The 23,936-nt window shown below is 40.5% G+C and overlaps 1 protein-coding gene across 6 annotated transcripts in view; it reads right to left on the bottom strand.

The window, feature by feature from the left end:
• The window catches only part of LOC128512841 (microtubule cross-linking factor 1), a 65,324-nt gene extending 41,388 nt beyond the window's left edge, over positions 1–23,936 (bottom strand). For all 6 annotated transcript variants that reach the window (XM_053486271.1, XM_053486266.1, XM_053486267.1 and 3 more), the window contains exons 1-3: positions 22,585–23,936; positions 19,858–20,082; positions 19,581–19,739 (exon numbers count right to left, since the gene is read on the bottom strand). In XM_053486271.1, coding sequence (XP_053342246.1) covers positions 19,581–19,739; positions 19,858–20,082; positions 22,585–23,376 — 1,176 coding nt within the window. In that variant the 5' untranslated portion in view covers positions 23,377–23,936. The remainder of the gene's footprint in view (positions 1–19,580; positions 19,740–19,857; positions 20,083–22,584) is intronic.

The raw sequence follows: 23,936 nt of genomic DNA, 5'->3' as shown, positions 1-23,936 counted from the left end.
CCCTGCATGGGCATGGCACGCCCCAAAAATACCACGCACCCCTCCTTCGAACCAACCGTTCTTTCTCTCTTTTGTGTTCTTACACTTTTGATTTCTACTTTTTTTTTGTGCCGCAAACAGAAATGTGTCCCATTACACATGGATCAAAAATGTGAAATAAGGTTTGGGACACTAATTTAAAGATCTCTGGGTCAGTTGTATTTTAATTAAAGGCGTTTATCAGATTAAGCACTTAATAGAATCCTAAATACTCTTCAGTGCCATACTGGAGTGTAATTAGATTATAATAATACTCATAGGATATACGATAAATTGTTCCCTGTATAAGAATAAAGATAATGATACTATGGATGACATGCAGTATGAATAATAATACTGTATGATAAGGTAATACTCATTAGTTTATCATATTGAGATCAGTCCTTAAAATAAAACCTGGGAATAACAAGATGACATTTTTCTGGCTGTGAAATTTGCTCTATTATTTTCCTTTTAACAGACAACCCCTATGGCTGAGTTACAGCTTTGTGACTGAGGGGAAAGGGCTCGTCAGAATAAAAGGGGGTTTTAACATAACAAACGACCCCTTTAACACTTAAGGAGGGGCAGTTCTGAAATCCAGCATCATACTAAAGTGTGTTATGATCAAATTATCAGACCTGTCCATCATGTAGGAACCTATTAAGGGAAAATCAATAGTAGGAAAGAAAAAAAAAGCGTAACCTAGGTCATACATGCACACACAGAGAGAGAGAGAGAGAGAGAGAGAGAGAGAGAAAGAGAAAGAGAGAGAGAGAGAGAGAGAGAGAGAGAGAGAGAGATAAGCTCATTATGACAGCATCAGACAGGAAGTACATTTTAATACATTTCCTGAGATCAGTAATGAGACCACTATTTAAGCTTTTTAGATTAGCTTATGCACATCCTTCACCCATAGCTGAAAGATGACAGATCGCAATAAAAATAATCAGGACCTTTATTTCCCACTATGTCTTTGCACGAAGACCCGCTATCTCAATTTAAAAAAGATTTCATTAACACTAACTCTACAATGAGAGGAGATTTAGATGCTCTATGAGTTCAAAACCCAGGACTGCCCTAGAGACTGGTGATAGCAAGATCTTTAAGCCTTCACTGCTCAGCTGTACACTTGTTATTATTCTGAGACAAGTTACAAATTACGCTGAGCATGACTCGCAAATTAGAACTTTAACCAATAACACAAAAAGGTTCACGAGTCTTAGGTTTGACTCCCTAATTACATAAACACTGCAAAATGGCAAATATCCATCCATCCATAGATTATACCACTTATCTTGTGTATAGGGTTGTGTGTAGGGTCAGAGGCCCCCTTACCAGTACCAACCCATCTCAGGCAACAAGCACACTCTCAGATAGGTAATCATACAGTACGAGCAGTTTGGAAACACCAATCAACCAGAACAGAGTACCAGGAGGAAACCCACCAAGCACGTGTCCCTTTTTTAAAAGCATTGAACGTATATATCTATATTTCGGCAAAATGCAATAGTGATCAACTGCGCATCATAGAAAAATGTGCTTCTTCTACCAGCTCAGAAAAAGTTCTAACTGCTATGAATGAACTAAATGTGTTCGATAAAGTTTTGGAGAGTGTTGAAGCCAAGAAAAAAGTTTGTTCACAATCTGTTACCTGCCATCGCGGTTTACTCTAGACTGAAGTACTGTCACCACTTTACAAAGGGGAGAAGGTGCTGATGATGTGTTGAGGATGACAATCTGATGATGCATGTATTTTAATTTTGCTTTTAACATTTCTCATGATCTTCAAAAAGATTTTGTGTGCAACAAAACTTGAACCTTTTTACACAAAGGTATTGAGATAGCTCAATACACAAAACATAAATCAAAGCATTTTATTTTTAATACTAAATTGTATATTTACACTGGTATGACCTAAACAATTTGAAAAAATATTTTGTGCCTTTGAAAATGCATGTAATTTAAACAAAACATACACAACGTATTTGTTTTATGGCATATTCTTTTTGCATCTTTTGTTCGAAACTGCCAAGAGGGATTTATCTGGTTTTGCACTGAAACTCATGAAATGTAAATGCAACATTTAGGCTGAACTAGAAACCTTTTCTTGCTTAAACAAAACTCATCAAAGAACTGTCCAGTTACTTACAGTATGCTGAAAAGGGGGCTTGTTTAAGCTGAGTTGAAAAGCACTGGGTCATTAAACATGTAATGTATCCCCTAGCACTCTTACTAGTTTCAAATGAATGCCTAGGCAGTTTATCCACTACACAGCAATAAATCGGTCGCACCGTCTCTCTCTCATTGTCTCGCACCTTCTCTCACGTTAACCCAAGCATGCGATGTCTCCTTTATTCTTTCTATCTGTAACACTTTTATCACTCTGTTCCACTACACACCAACATCCTCGTTCTCCTGTCTGTCAATGATGATTTAACACATGGCATTACTGTACTGTCAGTCACAACAAGACTAAGGAAAGGAGAAAAAGGAAGTGGAAAAACCTGTGTGTGTGTGTGTGTGTGTGTGTGAAAGAGAGAGAGAGAGAGGGAGAGAGAGAATATGTCAGAGATATAGAGAAATGGTTTAATGAGAATATTTAGCATGGTGATTTTCTTTGCAGTGTTACTGTAGGTCACATGACAATATCTGACAATACATACACACACTCTGTTAAAGGGTGAAGCTTCCAGGCAGTATGGTGTGTCGGTGCTGGGAGCCAGCACTAATCAATGAACTGGATGCAGACCAGACAGGGAGGCGGTAATCTCTCCAAAGAAGGCATGAGTGCAGACTTTGAGCTTGGCTAATTTAATTGCTGTATAAACTAGAGTATACATTCCAAGTGAGGAGGCTGAAAGAACATAGTAGGCCAAGGACCACCCACCTTCAGCTTTATACTACTTATACGGAACAGAAATCCAATTCTGCATGTGAATATACTGCATCAATTCACTCTTGATAGTATTTCTTAAAGGTGTAGCATACATGCATTAAAATCTCACTAAATAAGGGGCAGCTTGTGTGTCCAGAAGAACTAATGTAAATTTTGCTCCTATATATACAGTAGTGATACCTGAGCATACAAATGGCCCGTCTTCACTTTGTGGCTGGAGTAAACGAGAGAGGAGGAGGGGGAGGATGACTTTCACATACACACATTAATGGAATCACTCCTCTCTAACAGAGTCTCTTTCTGCTATCTTCTATAACAGAGGAACCTCTCCAATGACACTTGCTTTTGCCTCCTTTTAAGAATATTGTGAAAATGTGACGTTGAATTGTCCTTAAACAGCTTGATCTCCCGCACTGCTACAGCCTTCTTAACACTTTCTGTCACACAGGCCGTTGTTGCAGTACAGTTAGTAAAACAGTTACTGTATTTTTGGACACAACGATAATGTTACAATAATTAGTACTTGCGTGCACGGATGCTGACTATATGAGTGACACACACTTCTAAGACCGGGTATCGAATCATTCTGGAAAACGATTACCCATAATCCCTTGGCATGAGAGAGAGAGAACAATTGGCTCAGTTGTGATCATGTGACGCTCGCCAGACAAACTGCATGCGTATTACTCATATATCAAGATATATCGCTCGTTTATCAAGATAAAATTGATTTAAAAATTTAGCTTGCTCGTCTTGCAAAACACTCGCAGGCAATCGAAGGTTCCACTGTATATATAAATATACATAGATATATAAGTGTGTGTGTGTATATATATATATATATATATATATATATATATACACACACATTGTATGATTTATATATATATATATATATATATATATATATATATATATATATTTACACACACACACACACACACACACAGTATATCGTATGGCTCGTATAAAGGCTAATAAGCCAAGAACCATTTTCATTCCCTTTAAGTATATATAATTTGTACCCCATCTGCACAGTTTAAAATGTACTGTTATTATAAATACTACTAAAATCACTACTACTGCTAATTAACCCTAATCAGCTACTATGCCATGTTTGGAAATCCCTAAAAAAAGCGAGTGAAATGATTTATTTCCCCTTTAAAGTGCTGCATAGATCAGCTTTAGCCTGCCACTTACTGTATAAATGAGATTAATTAGAGACCTCGGATTGTTTTATCATGCAGAATTTCATGCTGAGAATGTGTATGTAGTGCTTATGTGGAGTCTGCGAAAATCGGAGGAGGAGAATCGTTTATTCAGTTGCCCCAAATCCTTCAGACACTTTGTGGATTCAAGTGTTCACTAAAACTCTCACCGCAACATGGAAACATGAAAATGAAAAACAAGGAAAAAAAACCTTCTACTTTCTACGTTATTTTTCATCTCTAAATTACAGAAATGACACGGCTTCGTTTCTAGATCCTCGTGATACTAATGGCATTATAACCTCATGTCAATGACTGAAAAAATAACAATAGATACTTTAGAAACGTTCATTCAGCAGATCCTAATACAACTAACAGGAATGTTTTCCAGCGGGAAACACGAGTCTCCTATTAGCTGGTGTCGCCCCTGTCAAGTAATTGTATAAAGATAAGAGCTGTGTGCTGGTGCTGGGAGTCGCAAGGCTTGCTCTAAGCTCTTAATCTCTGTCTGAGGGATGGCAGGAGGTTGCACCACCGAGGTTTGTTTACCATGAATACTCGGTGGTGCAAATATCTGTCCTGATCACGCAAGGGACAAATAACAATGGATGCTTCTATTTCATTTGGGGGCTGTGGTTCTCAAGAGAGTTTATGGTGTGTGTGTGTGTGTGTGTGTGTGTGTGTGTGTGTGTGTGTGTTTGTGCTCAAATGTGGGAGTGGCCTACGTGGCCCAGCTGGTTAATGAGAGGCTTGCCTTTTCCACCCTCTTCCCGCACGTGCACACACACAGATCTTTGGGTTGGTGGGGTTCCCATGGTGAGTTAGTAATGAGGGGGCTGGGCGTCTAATCTGGCGGTCTGTGAGGTTCGGAGAGTGAACAGCTGGTATAGGGGGACGAGTGTTTCTTTTTGAATATTCAGCACCACCCGCTGATTGGTCTACGCTGGCAGACAACAAACAACATTAAAAACACATTTATTAAGAAGATTAAGTGCATGCACTCTATTCAATTTGATTAGGCTTTTGTTTTTTTTAAAAAAATCATATGTTGAGACATTTTCCTACAGCTATCGAACATTCTAACTGAATGCAAAAGCATTCCCTGTTTCCCTGATGTACAGTATATAGTAAATATGAGCTTGCACACATAAAAAACCTTTTTGTCATCCATTCCCTAATTTGTCTGCCGCTCATTGACATCACCTGTGGTTTATACTGTAATTTTATACCCATTTTCATTCATTCTGATTAGGAGAAATCAAACATACAGTATATCAGGAATGTCAATGGAAATGCAAGTCCTTTCATAATCCGTAAAAAAAAAAAAAAATCAATAAATAATTGATCATCTCATTCAAGCCAACCCTTCCAAAGAAACAACAGGAAAAACATTTCCTGTTAAATACGAGACATCGGAACATAACTCATAGTCATACACCCAGTTCAATTAACACAATGAAATGGATGGCTCTTGTTGTGTTGATTACAGCTCTCTTGACCAGGTGGACCCTTTCTGTTGCTACTAGGAACTGGTCCAGATGGCCGGCTGCTAACCAGAGCCCTGGCTGACATAATGAGGTTTTAAACGGATGTCTCAAAGGAACAGATCTCTCACACCCACCGACACCATTTTACATAACACTGTAGTATAGATTGCGCTCTGTGCCAAAAACAAAGACATGTGACACGAACCGACCAGATGTTAACTCTTTACGCTGATAGATTAGCAGTGATCGAAGCTATGGCTTTATCCTGACTGTTATGTTAGTAATCACAAAAACTGAGCCCGGGTCAGTGTAAAGGAGCTTCTTTCGATCGAAAATGAAGACAGATGGTACTGTAGGAGTCAGACCTCCTCAGTGTGAAACAGAGGGAACTGGAGTCTCTTCCGATCAGTATGTCAGAGCAGAGAAGCCATTTTGGGCAACGAATGTGAGGAGAAATGTGGGTATTTATAATCTAGTGCAGTCTGACGGCTTGTTTTGTGGAAACTGAATTTTCAATGTGAAGTGCTAAATTGCAGGTTTAACTCAAGGAAAGAAATGTGAACTGTGTAAGAATTAATGTAGGACAGTCTGTAGTACTATATGAATTTACAGTATGTAAAAGGAATACTATATGAAGGATGTAAAAACGCCATTATTCATTATCATCATACACTGAATAATGTGCATTAATTTCTATTACGTTTGTATTTTCCAGCTTGCAAATGGTCTCAACTACTGTAAATAAGCTCAAATACATTAACAGTAGATATATAAAAGTATTTAGCCAAATCTGCAGTGTATCCCAATACATATACTTCGATATGTCCTCCTTTTGCAGCTATAACAGCTTCCATTATTGTTGGAAAGCTGTCCATAACATTTAAGTCTCCCTGTGGGAATTCGTGTCCATTCATTCTGCAGAGCATTTATGAGGCCAGGCACTGATGTTGGATGAGAAGGCCTGGCTCACAATCTCCAGTTCATCCCAAAGGTGCTCGATGGGACTGAGGTCAGGGCTCGGTATTAGGGCCAGTCAAGTTCTTCCAAACTCATCAAACCATGTCCTTATAGTCTTTACTTACAGTGCACTGGGACTGGTCATGTTGGAACAGAAAAAGGCCTTCCCCAAACTGCTGCCACAAAGTTGGAAGCATGGCATTGTCCAAGATGTCTTGTTAAGTATTAAGATCGGTCTTAACTGAGGATATGGGGGGAAATCCTTATGTGCATATAGTGTATCTTGAGATTACATCACTAGCCCTGGAACCTAGGGAAAAAAATTAGGCTGAACAGCCATTTTAGAAAAATCCCCTCCTACTGTACCTTACACTGCAGCTTTCATTTTCATAGGGCTAGCTAATGTACTGTATTAATGATTGAAGTTTAATGTCTTTCCTTGTACTCGCCATCCATCCAACCCTTTTCAAAAGTCTATATGATGATCCATTCATCGATCGATACGTGGCCTGAACTGGCCCATCGATTGACACAGACACATTACATCATCAGCAGTAAAGAGAACAGGGACAGCTTGCCTGCTTTAACAGTGCTGACATTTATTTCTACTGTCGCCCTTGTGCGGAGACTAATAAAGCAAAGGTACACGACTGTCCAAGAAACACCATACTTATCATGTCATGATAAGAGGATCCGTGTGTTAAAAAAAGAAAGACAGAGCTTACAACACATCTCACCAAGATCACATTTTACATTGGAGAAGAAAAGGTCACAATTTCCTGATACTGTACAAGATAAACCTGTGTAAGAGACTTGCATAGGGCTTTCAACATACAGTACAATATAATCGTTTCCAACAGCTCTAGAGGACGGTGTAGATACCAAGCCATTAGAGAACAAACTAGTGTTTATTTCCACTGTAGTGCTCAGATACAGTACAACAGTAAATCAAAAGCTGTAAATCAGGGCTTCTAATTTTTTTGATTACTTCGAATTAATCTCCTTGTTTTTCAATACACTTTTTCTGTCCGTCAACAAGCTTCCGTATTCCCTCATTAAAAATGTTTTAGACCGAGCTGCGAGCCACGAATGCACCGCTGTCTTCACTTCTTCATCAGAAGTGTATCTCCGTCCTTGTAGCACTGCTTTCAGGGAACCAAACAGGTGAAGGACATGTGGAGCGCGATCAGGAATATAGTGAGGATGCTTTAATTCCTTAAAATTAATGTCAACAGTGTGGTCACAACGCGCTTGGATAACAGTCCTCTATGTTTAATCCGAAGTTCAAGCTTCAGCTCTTCATTAAGTGTCTCACTGTAATGAACACTGCTGATTGTTGAACCTGTAAGCATTAACTTTGTCTTGATTGGCAACTACTGACCGATACTGTTGGCCAAGTCAGTGTAAGTATCTATAAACTCCCTGTAATATTTAGCAAATAATCCAGTTACAGTGTAAACTTAAATGTAATCGTTTTTTTTTTATACAGTCTACTCACTCTCGCCCCTCCGTTTCTCTCATCCTCTTTAAAACCACCGGCTGTGTAGGAATATATTTTTTTCCGAGCTGAAAGATACACAGCTATGAGGTAACACTGTCCACTCGGTACAGGCCAGGCCTAAAATAACATTTACCACATTATATCTGGGGTCCAGAGTATTTATGACTCATCTCCATTTCCTTCTCCCTTTCTCTCATCCAGACAAAGAGAGACAAACCGAGAAACAGAGACAGAAACAGTATGTAGTAAGGTTAAAAAAAAAGAAAAGAAAGGTTTTCAGGGGAAAACCTTAAAAAAAGACCAATAGAGAGAGGTGGAGAGGTGAGTGTAAGTCATTCACACCACTGCACCTCGTGCCAAACTGCCGCCACATCCTCTGAATAGACATCCAGCGCCTTCACAGCTCCTGGAAGCCTGGCAGCTTGAATAAATAGCTCTCTGCAGGCGTTTATATTTGGAAAGACTTAATGCTAGATGCTACAGCCGTAACAGCGTCTTCTTAGAATTAGGGACAGAATTTAATTAATGACAAGGCCACATGCTGATGTATGGAGAAACTCTTTAAAAATAAGGCCATTTGTTTTAAAGCTTACAGCACATATATTCCTTACAGCATTTCTGACTGAGGCTAGTCATGTGCTGATAATGAGTTATACAGTATAGTGCGCCTTGATTCGCCATTTTCACCATTTAAGTGAATGGACATCTAAAGAAAACCATAGGAACATATACATTTTATTTTCATCAGCAATCTGGTTTCAATGAATATGTAAAATTGACATGCTTCCTATTTGCATATCTGAACCTGATAGGCTCTTATAGTTTATGATGTAATAACGTAAAAAAAAGTATTTGCATGAAATTATTATTTTTATATATTTTTTGGAATGTTTATCACACTTCAATGATCGTCATTATCAAATTAATTTGAATATTACAAAGATACCCTGAGTAAATACAAAAGGCAGTTTTTAAATGATGATTTCATTTGTTAAGAAAAAAAACTGCTGTCCAAACCTTTCTGGCCTTATGTGGAAAAGTAATTGCCCCTGTATTTCACAGCAGTATATATACAGCGTGAAAACCCAGAATTCCATCTCTTCCTGCGTTCCTTTTATTTAAAACTACTGACCGTTTATGACATCACTATAATTAAGCAAACGCTAATTAATTAAATGAATCCTAATAATTTAACACTAGTGTTTCTGTGTTATCTTTAATGGAAGGTTCCCAGCTTGGTGATGCAAACTCCCTCTTGAAGTAAATGTGTGCCATGAAGAGAAATGCGGAAAATCATGCATTCCTGTCTGTGATATGTTTACACGGCCACTTATTGCATAAGTATCTCATTAACCATTTTATATATAAATATATCAAATAACATTAGGAAAGATCAGACCTGCACTTAAACACTAAACCCTAAAATCGGATTTTATGCCACATTTAGGCAAAAAATCGGATTTGTGTCACTTGAGTTTTCTCTGTACCTAATCATAGCCTTCATATCTTGTGTATCGGCTTTGATAACCCTGTTGTTCGACCTATAAAGCTGGAGTTAAACGTCCGTGCAGTGCTTTTGTTCCACTGCAGCCGGGATTGTTTTTGTGCCATCCCAGGGGGACAAAATTTGAGCCGTGAAAATGACTTATTTAATGCAGCTCGATAAACACACATACAGAATCTACATTTCTCACATTTACTGTGGGTTCTCCGTCATCTGAAACCTATAAACAAAATCCGAAAAAGTCTACAAAAAAGCATCTGAAACGTACTGTATGTTATTTCTATGTTATGTACCGTATATATTAAATATTGTTTTCAGACTTGCTTTTAAAATGGCAGCATATGTTTGCAGTGGATGATTTAACATTGCACATTACTGCAGATGTGTTTTGCAAGATGCAGTAAATATTGCAGTCCAACATTAAAAAAGTTCTTATAAACGCGCTGACCACAAAGCCCATATTTATGTGGTCAGTATGAGCAATGAGCATGCAGGTTTAATTTCATTTAGAAAGTCTGCGGCGTTCTTATTCAACCACATCGTTGCTTATAGCTGATGTGAGAACCTCAAGAATAAATTTTTGCACTTTCATTCGTTCAGATTCTGTAAACGGTTTATTCTGGTCCGGTTCTCTTTGGATCCGGGACAGATCTCCAGAACCCTTAGATGAAAACATCACCCTTTTTTGGATGCCAGCACATTGTAAGGCAGATTTCCAGGGGAAGTTTAGTACCAACACTGATCCATCTACCAGTGTGGTCGGATGGGGTTAAAAAACTGGGAAAACCCTGGAAGGTGAAAGGCAGCAATGCAATGCAATTTACACTCCCATATATATCAGATATTTTTTTTCTGATTCGACTTTTACTCTTTTATGGCAGATCTTCTTTCAAAGGATCCTTTGAAGACGTAACCTAACACACACCATCATGCAAACAGAACCAGATACATGTAATTTATTTGAAGAAGAAGCGTATAATCTTTCCCTAATGACAATTCCCTTTAATTAAAGCCCTCATTACAGGATGTGCTCAATTATAAAAAATAATAAATGCATGGCATGCCAGGGTTGTTCTTTCTGTTCTGTACCTCTTTCCTTTTGGTGAACAACACACACAAAAAAAAAACAGTAACTAGGTCAATGAAATTCATTTAATCCTAAAGCACCAGATACGGCATAGAAAGTGTGTGGTTGTATATTTGTATATGTGTGTATTGCTGGGGGCATCTATGGGTAGCGATACCATTTCTTCATATTCTGTGCTGCACTAAAAGCCCTCATCTTCGAACAATTCTATCCGCACTGCAACACATTCCCTAGGTAATAAGATGCAGGTAACGCTCTATCATACTGCACCTGTTTTTTATGTGCTGAATAGAATGAACAGTGCGAACTGAATGAGACATTGTGTGTCTGTTTACCAAACCCACGGTGCAAATATGGCGTAAACACATGGTGCTTGTGCTGTGTTTACGAGAACCTCTATAAGCTGATGCCATGTCACAGCCAGGAACTTATATAAACCTATGAGCTGCCCTTCCTCTCGGTGATCCTCCCTCTGCTCATCCTTGCACGCCTTGCACCTCCTTTCTCCCTCAGCTTTCTTCTCTCCTCCCTGTGAAAACTGAACATGCCAAGAGGTTTTATAACAGTCTGCTCCGTAGGATTACTGATCGTTTCGGTGCCAGGGCTACAGCTAGAGGTGGAGCCAGAGAGACACGATCTACTGCTACTATCTCAGAAATCAGTAGATCAGGATTTGTTACAATTAACACTATGGCAGTCGGAGGAATCAGAGCATGAAGCGCGGATACACTCTGAACGGGACGTTAGTCCATTGCAATATGGATACACACATTTACACTTATTATTACCTAGCCAATCCAAAAACTGGCATGTTTTTAGGAGGTAGAAGGAAACCAGACAGCCCTGAAAAACCCCTTCGGGTTTGGAATGTCGTGTCACGTACATATTTATTACTTCGACAGTTGTACATAAGTAAGTTCCCTGTCAGCCGCTCCTTTTCTCGTAACAAGGGAATGTCACAAATATGTACACAGTACGAACATTCGATTTAGACACTAAATACCCCATTTATTACCCAAACTCTTTTGAATTCTGCTTGATATGTTTTATGGAACATATCAAGCATGGCTGATAGTGAATAACACTAGATATGGCAACACCATTTGTTTGCTGTCACATGCATTTCTTCAGTTAATCTCTATAAAACGATTGCACAAACATGATCCGTATGCCGTCACAATCTAAGGGTTATAACACAAATCTGCTTAGACAGATGGAGGGCATAAACCGCTAAAACAACTGAAATGTTGCCATTCCTCTAAAATCCATCAGCTCTACCCTGTGGTGGAAGCAAATTGTTTGCAAAGTTTGTTTAAAATTGTAACAAAATTGAATATAGAGTGCTGTGAAAAAGTATTTGCCCCCTTCCTGGGTTGCACAACCAGTTATTAGGTTTAGGGACAATTATTTTTCACATGCTTTAATAAATACAAAAAAAATTTTTTTTTATTTAATTGGGTTATCTTTGTGTAATATTTAAATTTGTTTAATACACTAAATCAGTTATGATCATTTTTGTAAATTTCACAAAAATGACAAATATGCAAAAAAAATTGAAAGGGGCAAATACTTTTTCACAGCACTGTAGATAATCACACATCGCAATACAGAATCACAATACAAATCGAGTCGCCACCTAGGTATAGTGATAATTAAGTGTACAGTATACTGGATCAACAACCTGCCCCTGCATAATTAGCACTGGAATAATTCAGCAAAGTAACAGGAAATGAGTTAAAATTTGAGTGAAGTGAGTCAAATCACTGCACTGTTCACATCCGTCCCTGATTGTGGTGCGGCATGGTGAAGATCATGTGCATCAAGAAGCCTGAACCTCGGTGTCAAAAAGTGCTGGGATTCTTTAAACAGAGCCGTAATACAATAGTGCTCGGCATGCTGCGAGAAAGTGAAACGGCCTCCTACGGCATCGCAACCGCTGTGCGTTAGCATCTCGAAAGAAAAAGCACAAGTGCTTCAAAAGAGAACACTGCAGGGCTCTCTGACCTCAAATACAATGCAGGACAGCAGAGTAAATATTCATTACAGTGAGCTTCGTCTGATTGTTGGTTGGTATCAGTGCCTGGGTGTGGCCACTGTACGTATCTGTTGTGTTTCAGACAATGCTAATGGCTAATCTGGTCACTTGCCAGCGCATTTGCAAGTTGTAAGCAGTTTGTTTACAAAGATACACCCTTAAAAAACAAATTTTTATTAACGTCCTGCTGTAAGGTGGTGTACGCAACCTTTTGCAGATATATAATACAAGCACATTTCCGGGTTCATAATCGTACACTTGATAAACAGTACTGTGCCACCTCTTATTTCGACATATTAAATAAAATAAAATTATATAGATTAAATTAAAGAAATGGGCACTAATGTATCACTTTGGCAGACTGCAAAGTGCATGACGATACAATTTAAACATTGGCTGTTTAGGTAACAACCTCAGCAGCGACCTCATTTCCCCTCTCGTCTGTTTTAACCACGCAGCATTCAGCATCACCAGATTATCAGAACAGAGCAATTTCTAAAGACATTAAGTAGTTATATATGTAAAATATGTAGGTGTTAGTACCCTGCATCACCAAACATACTGTACATGTGAACTCTGGGCCACATTGCAAAATGTACACTGTTTAAAATGTACCGGATCACACCTGCTCAGATATGATCAGTTGTTGAGCTGCAATCCAACCCTGTATGAACCTGGACATGAAACGACGTCCGGGGAGGGAAGAATTTATCACCTGATGTGCCTGTGGACACGTAGACAGACCCTTACCTCCCGAGTAGACAGGGGGTAACCCGAGGAGAGGTATCGAGTAAGTTTGGTTTATAATCCTCACTCCCTGTTGCCAATCGGTTCTGCTGTGACAATGGATCACTATGTGCGATTTTGCCCCATGACTGAACATACATTTGAATTTTGCACCACTTTGCATCATGCACAGTGGGACTTTTCCACACTTCCTGTTTGAGCTCAAGATAATTTCTTCCCTAATCATGGCATGGCAGTGCTGCTCGAGATATCAACATTTCCTCCACAGTTTTGCATAACGCTTATCTTTAAGCATGTTACAGTAACATTCTGCTGACCAAATTAAGTATACACTTGGTTAGCATTGTGGTCTCGCACCCTTAGAGTCGGGGGTGCGATTCCCCCCTCGGGTCTGTGTACTGTACGACTGTACGTGGAGTTTCCTGAGTGACATCATAGCATGATGTTTTTCTTCCAAAATCCAGGGATTTTTGGAGGTCTTAAAATAAAATTCCCCCTTATTCTAAGATCATGTCATAATGGTACTATAGTGGCATGGCTGCACGTGGCATACAGTAGTGAGAAGCAATGTCGCCCTGCCCCTCCAGGATCTGGGTTTGATTCCAACCTTAGGTCTGTGTGCGTATAGTTTGCATGTTCTCCCCGTACTTGGAGGGTTTCCTCTGGCTCGTCCAGTTTCCTCCCACAGTCCAAATACATGCAGATTAGGTTAAGTGGCATTCATAAATTGCCCATAGTGTGTGTGTGTGTGTGTGTGCGTGTGCCCTGCAAAGGATTGGGCCCCTGTCCAGAGTGTACCTTTCGCCTCATGCCCTAAGTCACCTGCGATGGGCTGTACACGGGATAAGCGGTATAGAGGATGAATAAATGAATGAATGGATGTTTTAAACTGTTCCCTCCAACGTTCTTTCAGTCTTTGTTTCCCTAAAAGAAATTCATAGAAAGCCTAATGTTTACGCTTGTTGCTGTTTATAGTCTTTTGTACATTGCTGCCATTCTTAGGATTACCCGTGTTGTTTTCTCCACTCCCAGCCCTGAGTCCATCAGTTAATGAACAGGCCTTGTAGGAGCTGAACCAGTAGAGGGAAAGCGTACAACTTTGCAGAACTGCAGTCAATAAAGACTGAGGGGTCAAGCTTCCAGGCCGAGACATTCGCCACGCCAACAACAACAAAAAAAAGGTAAAATGTCTTCTGCAGAGTCAGAGCTTAACAAATCATGAGCTGTAACTCGATATGACGTTTTAGTCTGTTGAATGAAACTCAAGTGATTCATAAAGGTGTTATTGTTACTGATAAATGGCGAGTTGGCCTGGATGAACCGCATTCCAGGTTGTTACTGATCCTCGGTATGAATGAGGCAACTCTCGGAGTGCAGTCCCTCCTCTACAACATCTGAACTGCAATTACGACTACTGCCTATATTAAAGGAAAAACTGAATGATTAGGAGATAAAAAAGAGCAATTTGTTTTTTATTGTTTCACATTTATTAAAAGAGATGAATGGCAATTCAGACGAAAAGTTATTTCTTCAGCTGAACACATGTTTTGTAAATGTTTTCGACCAAAGCTTAGTTTTGTTGCTGATTTTATTTATCCTGTGTTATACGTATAATACATAAAATGTGTGTGTGTGTGTGTGTGTGTGTGTGCCAAAGAAGCTTCTTCTGAAGTTTATTCAACATGGAAGTGACCAAGCTGCTAAATTCAATGTTGCCATTTTGGAGAGATAATTTTATATGTGCCTAAAAAATGGCCATGTTTTACTGTTATACTGTCTCGCTTCAAACAATAATCATTTAAAATGCAAATAATACATATTTCTTTATGAATATAGATACTAAAATTGTTTTTTATAGTTTTTAGAAGCATATGATCTGTAAAAATTGGTGATAAATTAAAGCATTCCGTGCAAAATTAAGGATTTTTTTCCTGCAAAAATCTGTAGCGTCTATAACCATGTCAAATTCATGTTGCAATATCTTAACAATTTTGCATTTTAGAATAATACACTTTTGCAGTGAAATTCATGCGAAATTTAAATTGTCCAAATTTCATCTGAATGATGAAAATTTGAAGATCACTGAAAGATTTTAATTCAAAAAAAGGTTACGGACACTACATAAAAGAGCATGTTTTCAGCAAATATGTTACTTTTTATCTGATTATAATATTAAATGTTACAAAATACAAAGCATGGATCGGGAGAAGTATTATGAAAAACTTTGTTATATGATCCTATCTGAAAATTCACTTACAGGCGGTGAGGCCGATCCTATTTTCAGCATCAATACCATGTTTGGGCCATTTGCCTGAGTATGTTTTTTTTTTCCCAGAGCACATTAATGCATATTTTTATTCTCTCTGTGAGTTCTAATACTGACTGAGATCTAATATTCATATCTAATAAGTTCCGTGCAGTACCGCATGCAGCGGTCGTCTATTTAGGGCAGTACATTAATCGTCACTGGAGACGATGTTGTGTCATGGGGAGTCTGTACACATCTGTTTTTCTGCTCTTTGACTCCAGCAGACGGATGAAGAAAGGACTGATGGTTGGATGGAGGGATAGAAACAGCAAAGATAGAAACAGTCCCATGATGAATGGTGGAGAGCCATAGCTGGCTGTTTTCTGGGGCAAAGCAGGGAGAAAGGAGAAGCAAATGCAGAAGGAGAAAAAAAAACAAGTTGTTTTCTGGGGCAGACTTTAGAAAGAAAGAGGAGAACTGGAGATGAAAGAGGTGCAGGGGTTCACACGTCCACAACTCCCTATCAGCATGTGTGTGTGTGTGTATGCGTTTCCTGACGTCAGGCTCAGGCAGTCTGTCTGTCGAGATAAATGCAGAGTATAGGATAGATAACTCTTTCTTCTAATCAATGACAGACACCATGATTGTCATTTTTTTTATCCAATATATGCATGCTCTTCTCCATCATGTGCAGTAACACTGAAGCAGAAGTGACATTCGGGAGAACGACCTCATCCAAAGCTTTACCTTAATTTTGATCATCTCTGTCTTTCTTCATTGCGGGCAACGTTTTTACACACACACGCACACACACACAATCTCTGTATCTCCTTTGGTGGAACCGTGCCAGACTTTAACCAACAAAACCACCAGAATCATATTTTTGACTAAAAGTTCTTGTTTTTACACTAGTGAGCCATTATGACACATCTGTCCTCTGAAACGGTACGCATGTAAAGACCTATACTTCTTTCCTCGCACCTTTGGGGTAAAAACACATTATATTTGTGTAACCAGTCATTCATTTCAAACAATGGATGTGATTTTAGCGATAATACAGTATCCTTTGGGCTTTGCTCTGGACGACGGCAAGAAGTTAGTCGAACGTCCAGAAGACGGAAGAAAGCCAGACGTCCCGGTTAAGCTGATTTAGGAGCTGTTGCTAGCACTGCTATGAAATCCTCGCGCTGCCTGTGTGACAGACGACGTCAGCGCCCAAAATGCCACATGCATTCCGATCTGACTGCTCTCATTCAAATCGCATGGCCGCGTATCAGATATGTATCTGATCTAGGACAACATAGAAAAGTGACTCAGATAAGATCTGAAAATATCCAATTTGTGCATTCATAGCGGAAAAATCTGATCTGTAGGACTTTAGGGTAAAACAAAACGTAGACTTTTTTATTTTTTATTTACCAGGCAAATCTGGAACTTGGTGACTAGTGTAGGTTAAGAACCATAAATATAATGACTACAAATCAGTTAAACTAATGAACTAACATTAACTATTGAGCAAAACCTTAATATTAGCTGCTAAAATGTAGGCTATTACAGTATGTAACATCTGTAATCTGTAACATCTGTCTTCTGTTAAAGGTTTAACCCTATAGGGCATTAAATGTCATGTATAGGTTACTAGGAAACATTTTATTTACTTCTATTTACATTGTCCTTATATGCAGCTTAGAAAGTAGACATGTTTAAGGTGCCTTTGCATCTCGTTTAGCACATAAGGTACGTCTGTTCGTCCTCCTTTGGATGAATTCGATTATGCAGACAGAAGCCCCTCTCTGCTTCCGCAAAACACAGGCAGTTTTTGCCACTATAGTCTAGTTGGGGTACAGCATGGTGCACTCATAAATAGGCTCTTTACAAGCTGTTGCAAAAGTTAAACCGCGATAGGGTGGAGCGTGGTCTTGATGGCAACTCCATCTAATTGAGCACGCTTTGCTTCGGTGAGAGGCGTGGCTGATGATTCAGATTGAGTCAAATTGGGCAATGACCATTTCGGTGGCACTTTGGCATATTCTTGAAGTGCCCGTGGATATTAATGGGCTGTTTACTGAACAATACACTCACATTGTCACATTGTATTTAGGAACAGCCTTAATTGAGCATTTTGACTGGCTCAATGCAATGTACCTGTACTGTTTATACAGTATGTATGTAGAATGAGTACGGTATGTATGAACAAACTACCAACATACTGTATATGAATAATGAACAATTTGAACAGATTTGCTAGAAATAATACAACCACAGCAACAGCACAAAGCACTAACTGGAAATCCGCAATAAATACATGGCTCGGGGAAAACGCTGTCAAATCTCTCAGCAGATCGATGAGTGTACTGGCCGGTTGTTTTGAAACATTTAAAGCCAGATAGATCGCAGTTTTGACAGAAGCAGTTAAAGTAAAATTATCGAAAAGTTTGCATGTCGAAAAATCGACACGCAATCTTTGCACTCATATTACATCAACAGACTTGATCAGGGGATCATACTGAATCACGTTGGCACGGTTCAGCACTGATTCACAATAAAACCGGTTATCTTACAGTATACGCAGTATTATCAGGCCAGACCTGTTATGTTTAGGATTAAACACAGCGGCTTGGTTTTAAAGTTCCTATTGAAAACCGGGAAATCTTCATCCTAGTAAAGATGTTTGTAGAAGGTCGAGTCACGTGATGAAACGCGTTACCCCGGTATAATCGGCTTAGGCTTCCGTCACAACCCTGGATTCATTCTGTTTCATCTCGTCTCATCGATGTACAACTCTGGCAAGCAGAGCGTGTACTGTACAGATGCTATACAATGCCAGCTTAGCTTAAGTGTAACATGCATATTCAAATGTATTTTAGTGCAATATGATATAAGTAAAGAGTAAAACATGACAAGGTAAACAGTAATAAATAAAATGATCCATGACCACGGGCGGTTCCCACCCTGAAATTGATTCTGAAAGTATTTTATACCTTTTATACACAATGCTTTCTTTCCATTAAAGAAGGACACGTCATATTTTTAATTCATTTATAGGTTCTTTTAATTTTGTGGAATGTCCATGAAAGAAGATAGTTCCCTTTATTGCTTTCATTATAGCGGCACAAGGCTCTCTTGTTGCTTTCTTGCAGTTAATAAGTGAAAAAAAAATGCAGCTTTGCAGTATATTATGTTACTGAGAAACCTCAGAAAATGCCTCAAACTTTCCCATGATGAAAACCTTAAAGGAAACGTATTACTGTGACTGTAAGCACTGAGAGTGGAGGCTCCTTCCAGACATGCTTAAAAAGTAATTTGTCAGATCAACATATCACTCTTTCTCTCTATATACAGGGTGGATGGAGCCTGAAGCCTATCCCAGGGGACTTTAAGCACAAAGGTGGGTACACCCTGGATGAAGTGCCAATCCATAACAGGGCACAAGCACACACACTCACTGATACACTACCGACAATTTGGAAACATCGATTAGCCTAAGTGCACGTCTTTGGAAGGTAGGAGGAAGGTAGGAGGAAACTGGAGTACCCGGAGGAAACCCATCAAACACGGGGAAAACTTGCAAACTCCACATGCACCTATACAAAGGCGAAACTCGAACCCTCGACCCTGCGGGTGCAAGGCTACAGTGCTAACCGCTAACCACCATACCGTCTAGCAATTTATCAACCATCACATATAAATCTTACTATATAAACGATAACATTTTATAGCTTTACTGTTGTTTAAGAAAATTACACAACACCTTCCAATCAGATTTGAGTGCTGTGGCAAAATTTAGCAAAATTTCCTGAATCGGTCTGAGTAAAATCAAGCTGACCTTACCTAAAAAACGAAAAAACTTTTCTCAGACCTGTTGAGAAAAAAAATTAATTTGCCGTACCTCTTTGGCCCTGTCCAGCTCATTGTGCAGAGCCTGCTTGGAAATCTCCACCTCGATGATCTTCTGCCTGAGCGTCTCGTTCTCGTCCTCTGCCCGCGTGCGCTTGTCCTCCACGCTCTCCAGCTCGTTGTGTAGACGCACCGAGACATCTTTGGCTACCTGCGCTCAGAGGTGGAATGTATTCGAGTGGCATGCAGACTTTTATAACTTCTTTAAAGAAATATGAAAGGATAATTTACACACACACACACACACACACTCACACTCACACACACACCTTAAGTTCCTGTTCTAGGTTACGGAGCAGTTCTCCATCCACATGGCCAGTCTGGGCCACTCGCAGGCTTTTCTGCTCTGCCTTGCGCAGCCGGTATTGAAGGATACGGCAGTTCTTGTTGGAGCGATCCAGCTCCCTGCGTAGCTCCTGCAGCTGATACACCTCCTCTTCCAAGTAGCTGTCCCTGATCTCCTCCATCTCAGCACGCAGCTCATCCACTTCGTCCTGAGACAAGAATCATAAACAAACCATCAGGACCAACGTTAATCAGAACCAGATCCAGTGCTCTCAGGGTATGGTACATGCCCTTGAGAGAACCATGGCTGATGAAGTCACATGATCAGGATACCAAACTTTAAATACTGCAAAAACAACAAGATGAAATACAATAGCACTGGTCTCGTTCCTGAATCAACATTAGAATCTGAATCTCTAATCAAGTGCTTCATTGAAATTTACAGTAATTCTAAATCAGCAGAAGAATCTGAAAAATCGTTTCAATTTCATTTTATTTTATTTACATATCAATTCTAATAATGGACAATGTCACAAAGCAGCTTTACCAAACTCCGGATGCGGAATTAGATCTGTAATCAGCAAGCCAGAGGCAAACTGCTTGAGATGGCATGAGGATGAAACCTTAAGAAAAAAATGATTTTAAAAGCAACCTGTTCACTTTTAGGTGATATTGGATAGTGATCATAATTACAATGTGAATTGGCAATTTTAGAATCCGAATCAGTAGAAGTGTCCTAATAAGCAATCAGTAGTGTTATCCAAGTCAACTAATAACAGTTTTTCCCGACCGAGTAACCTGATTGGACGAGAGGCTTTCCATGAGTGGGGATAACGGACGGGACATTTAACTGCGTCACATGTGTTCTCTTTAATTACACAACTGTTGGTTGCAGCATGGGTATAAAAAAGGGGCGCTACAGTCTGCAGTACTGAGGAGAGAGCAGCTACATACCAAAACCCATATTCGAAACCAGTCAAGGAGACACTTTTAGCAATAAAACACATCTAATACTATTTTGCCAGTTTAAACAACACTTTGTCTTCTTAATAATTGCTTCTAACTCGTTCTGAATTGCCTCCGTGTTGTTTTATTTACACCTACAACAAGCTAACATGAGGCTGAAACCAAAATCAGTCTGTACCCCCTAATCAAGGGCACTACGTCGTGTGTTGAACAAGTGACTGTACACCCTTGCGCACTTACTTTCTATTTAAGCGGAAAAACAGTATACAGAGAAACTTATGTGATTTACAGGACTGTCCACCTTTTGGTTTACATAGTATGGGTAGGAATTTAAAACTACTTTCACCCCTGTTAATTACATTATGCTGTTGTGCTGGACCACTATCATGCCTATGTCCGCATCACGGCCATGCTGATAACCAGCACGACAGCACTCCCTCTTTTTTAATATTACTTAAATATTAATTGGAATCAGAATCAGCAACCTGAAGCAGAGTTACAATCTGATTGGCACTCTTTGCTGTATCTCAACCAAATGATGTTAAGGTTAAATGTACACTTATAAAAAGAGACAGCACTTGATACGGTACGTCCTTGGTAGAGAATAAATAGCATTGATTATGCACATCAACGAATTTATACATGACCTTCACACGACAATGGAGGACAGCATAGAAGGATCACATGGACAAAATCTTATTCCATTATTTAGCACAACAACTGAAGATGCACCTTATTATTTAGAAACATACTTATTAGCTTTCCAGACCATATTAAACATGTCTATACTTGAGGCATAATAGAACTGTAGAAGCTGTTTGGTTTTAAAGAGAGAAAGAGAGAGAGAGAGAGAGAGCGAGAGAGAGAGAAAGAGAGAGAGAGATACAAACCGACAGAGAATGATATCTTTGGAACAGAAGACGCATCTGGCACATCTGGCAAGATAGCCACAAAAACCCAGCTGACTCAAGCTGGTTCTTGAGGGGAAACAAGTGTTCTGTTGCCATAGCCGATTATCACACCGCTGTCGCAGGGCAACAGGGAGACATAATGATGTTATGAGAATACTGTATGTGATATGGATCTGAGGAATTAAATACGATTGCTGCTTATCTACGCCGGAACAGTTTCATATCAACAACAGATCAGATGTTAGTATAAGCATGTACGCTTACTTTATTATTATTATTATTATTATTAAATTTAAACATGGTTTCTGATCATAAGTTTACCTCCAATTTGTAGCAGCTTTTGGAAATCCCAGCTCTGTTTCATTCCTGTAGTAATATTGGGCCCACAACTAGAAAAACTTTCGTTCTAGAAGGCAGATTTCAGACATATAGACCAGGTGTCTGAGTGAGATCAGAAACCCAGTCATGCTTTGTCAGGTGTGAAAGTGTTAAACGGCGTCCTGTGGGCTTTTCATCTCACATGGGATTTACTTCATCAGGTCAAGCTGATGGTTGGACCCAAAGGAAAGGGTCCTTCGGGATGCTTGGAGGCGTCCTCTGACCTTCTGACAGATAACCCACATAACCGTGGTCCTGGAGTACACAGTCTGCACTTTTTTTGTATTTTCTCTAAAGCATGTGTGATGGAGGGACAGCCTTGGAGGGACTCAGATCTGCTCTATACAATGTGAATGCACCTCACTGTGATGAAATCATGGTTTAATGGACTCCTGTATTTGGGATGGTGGAACACTCTACACTCATATGTAAAAGCAGTGATTTGGGAGACTTTACCTTGAGGTAGTCGTTTTCCGAGCGAAGCTCTTCGATCTCCCGTAGTAAGTCCTCCTCCGCCAGCTCTTTGCAGACCTCCGGTTTGATCTGCGGGAGGGTTTCCGCTTTGGGTTTGTCCCTCGCAGGTGAAGCGTGTGCCTGGGCCGCGGTGGTGATGTCCGCTCTCTGTCCGTGCAGCAGTCGGGTTTCATCCGCAGCCGCAGCACTGCACCCGGACCCGGCTCCGGACTCGGCATCGCTGCTGGCGGCCTGAGCGAGGCGCTGCTCGTCGGACAGCGGCTCGGAGGGACAGTCCGAGAGATCCGAGCTGCTGTCCGTCTGAGCGAGGCGCCCCGTGGGAACGCGCACCGGCGAGTCGGAACCGTGGGCCGGGGGCGCGCGCGCCAGGGGGACCGGCTTCGCTTTTCCGGCTTTCGGCGCACGAGGGACGGAGTCCGCCGCCTTCACCGCCGGTTTCCCGGCAAGCGTGACCTTTGCGGCCTTTTTATTCGCCGCGGACTTGGCGGCGATTTTCCCCGGCGCAGGTTTGTCCTTCGCTCCGGCCGTCACGGCGCGTCTCACCAGGCGGCTGTGCGGACTGAAGGACGGCGGTGTGCAGTGCTGCTGCTGCTGCTGCTGCTTGTTGCTGAGTTTGGGAGATTTCGGCGTGAGCGCGGACGCTTTCGGAGCTCTGGAGTGGACATCCTTCAGGAAAGGTCTGGCTGGAGACGGTGCACGGTTTAACCTCTTCTTCTCCACCGGCTGGCTTTGTGGTTTCGCGTCGCTGGTGGAGCCATCAGCGCTTTCCATCATAACACCGAGCGGAAAACAAACCCGGACCGAACCGAACCGAGCGCGCACACGCGGTACTCCTCACCCTGCTCTCTCATCACTTCTCACGGATGCTCTCACTGCTCTCAATCAGCTCCGGTCCATCATCCGGCCAAAGTCAAGACAGATAAATCACCACACAGCGCTCTTATTACTACAATAATAATAATAATAATAATCCCTGAAAACCTGGCTTTTCAGCAACAAATGGTGCGCGCGCGCCACGGAGAACCGCATCCGCAGCCCGGAAATACCGGATCAATATGTCCGTCCGTCCAACCTTCTCACTGATCCCGAGCTCGCGGGCCTTCCTGCCTTCTCTCTCTCTCTCTCTCTCTCCTTCTCTCCTCCTGTTCTTCTTCTTCTTCTATCTGAAAAAAAAAAAAAAAAAGCTGCAGCCGCTGCGGTGTGACGCCCGGTGCCGTGAGCAGCGCAGTGCGCATGCGTCACTCTACACTCCCCTCGCGCTCGGCTTCGGTAGAGAAACGGCGTTATAAATCACTTTTTTTTTATCTTTCACACACACACACTTACTTACTCGT

The sequence above is a fragment of the Clarias gariepinus genome, chromosome 25 (genome assembly GCF_024256425.1).
Source record: "Clarias gariepinus isolate MV-2021 ecotype Netherlands chromosome 25, CGAR_prim_01v2, whole genome shotgun sequence".
In the NCBI taxonomy this organism is placed as follows: domain Eukaryota; kingdom Metazoa; phylum Chordata; class Actinopteri; order Siluriformes; family Clariidae; genus Clarias; species Clarias gariepinus.
Note: the sequence above shows the minus strand (reverse complement) of the source record. Positions and strands in the feature narration are given on the sequence as shown.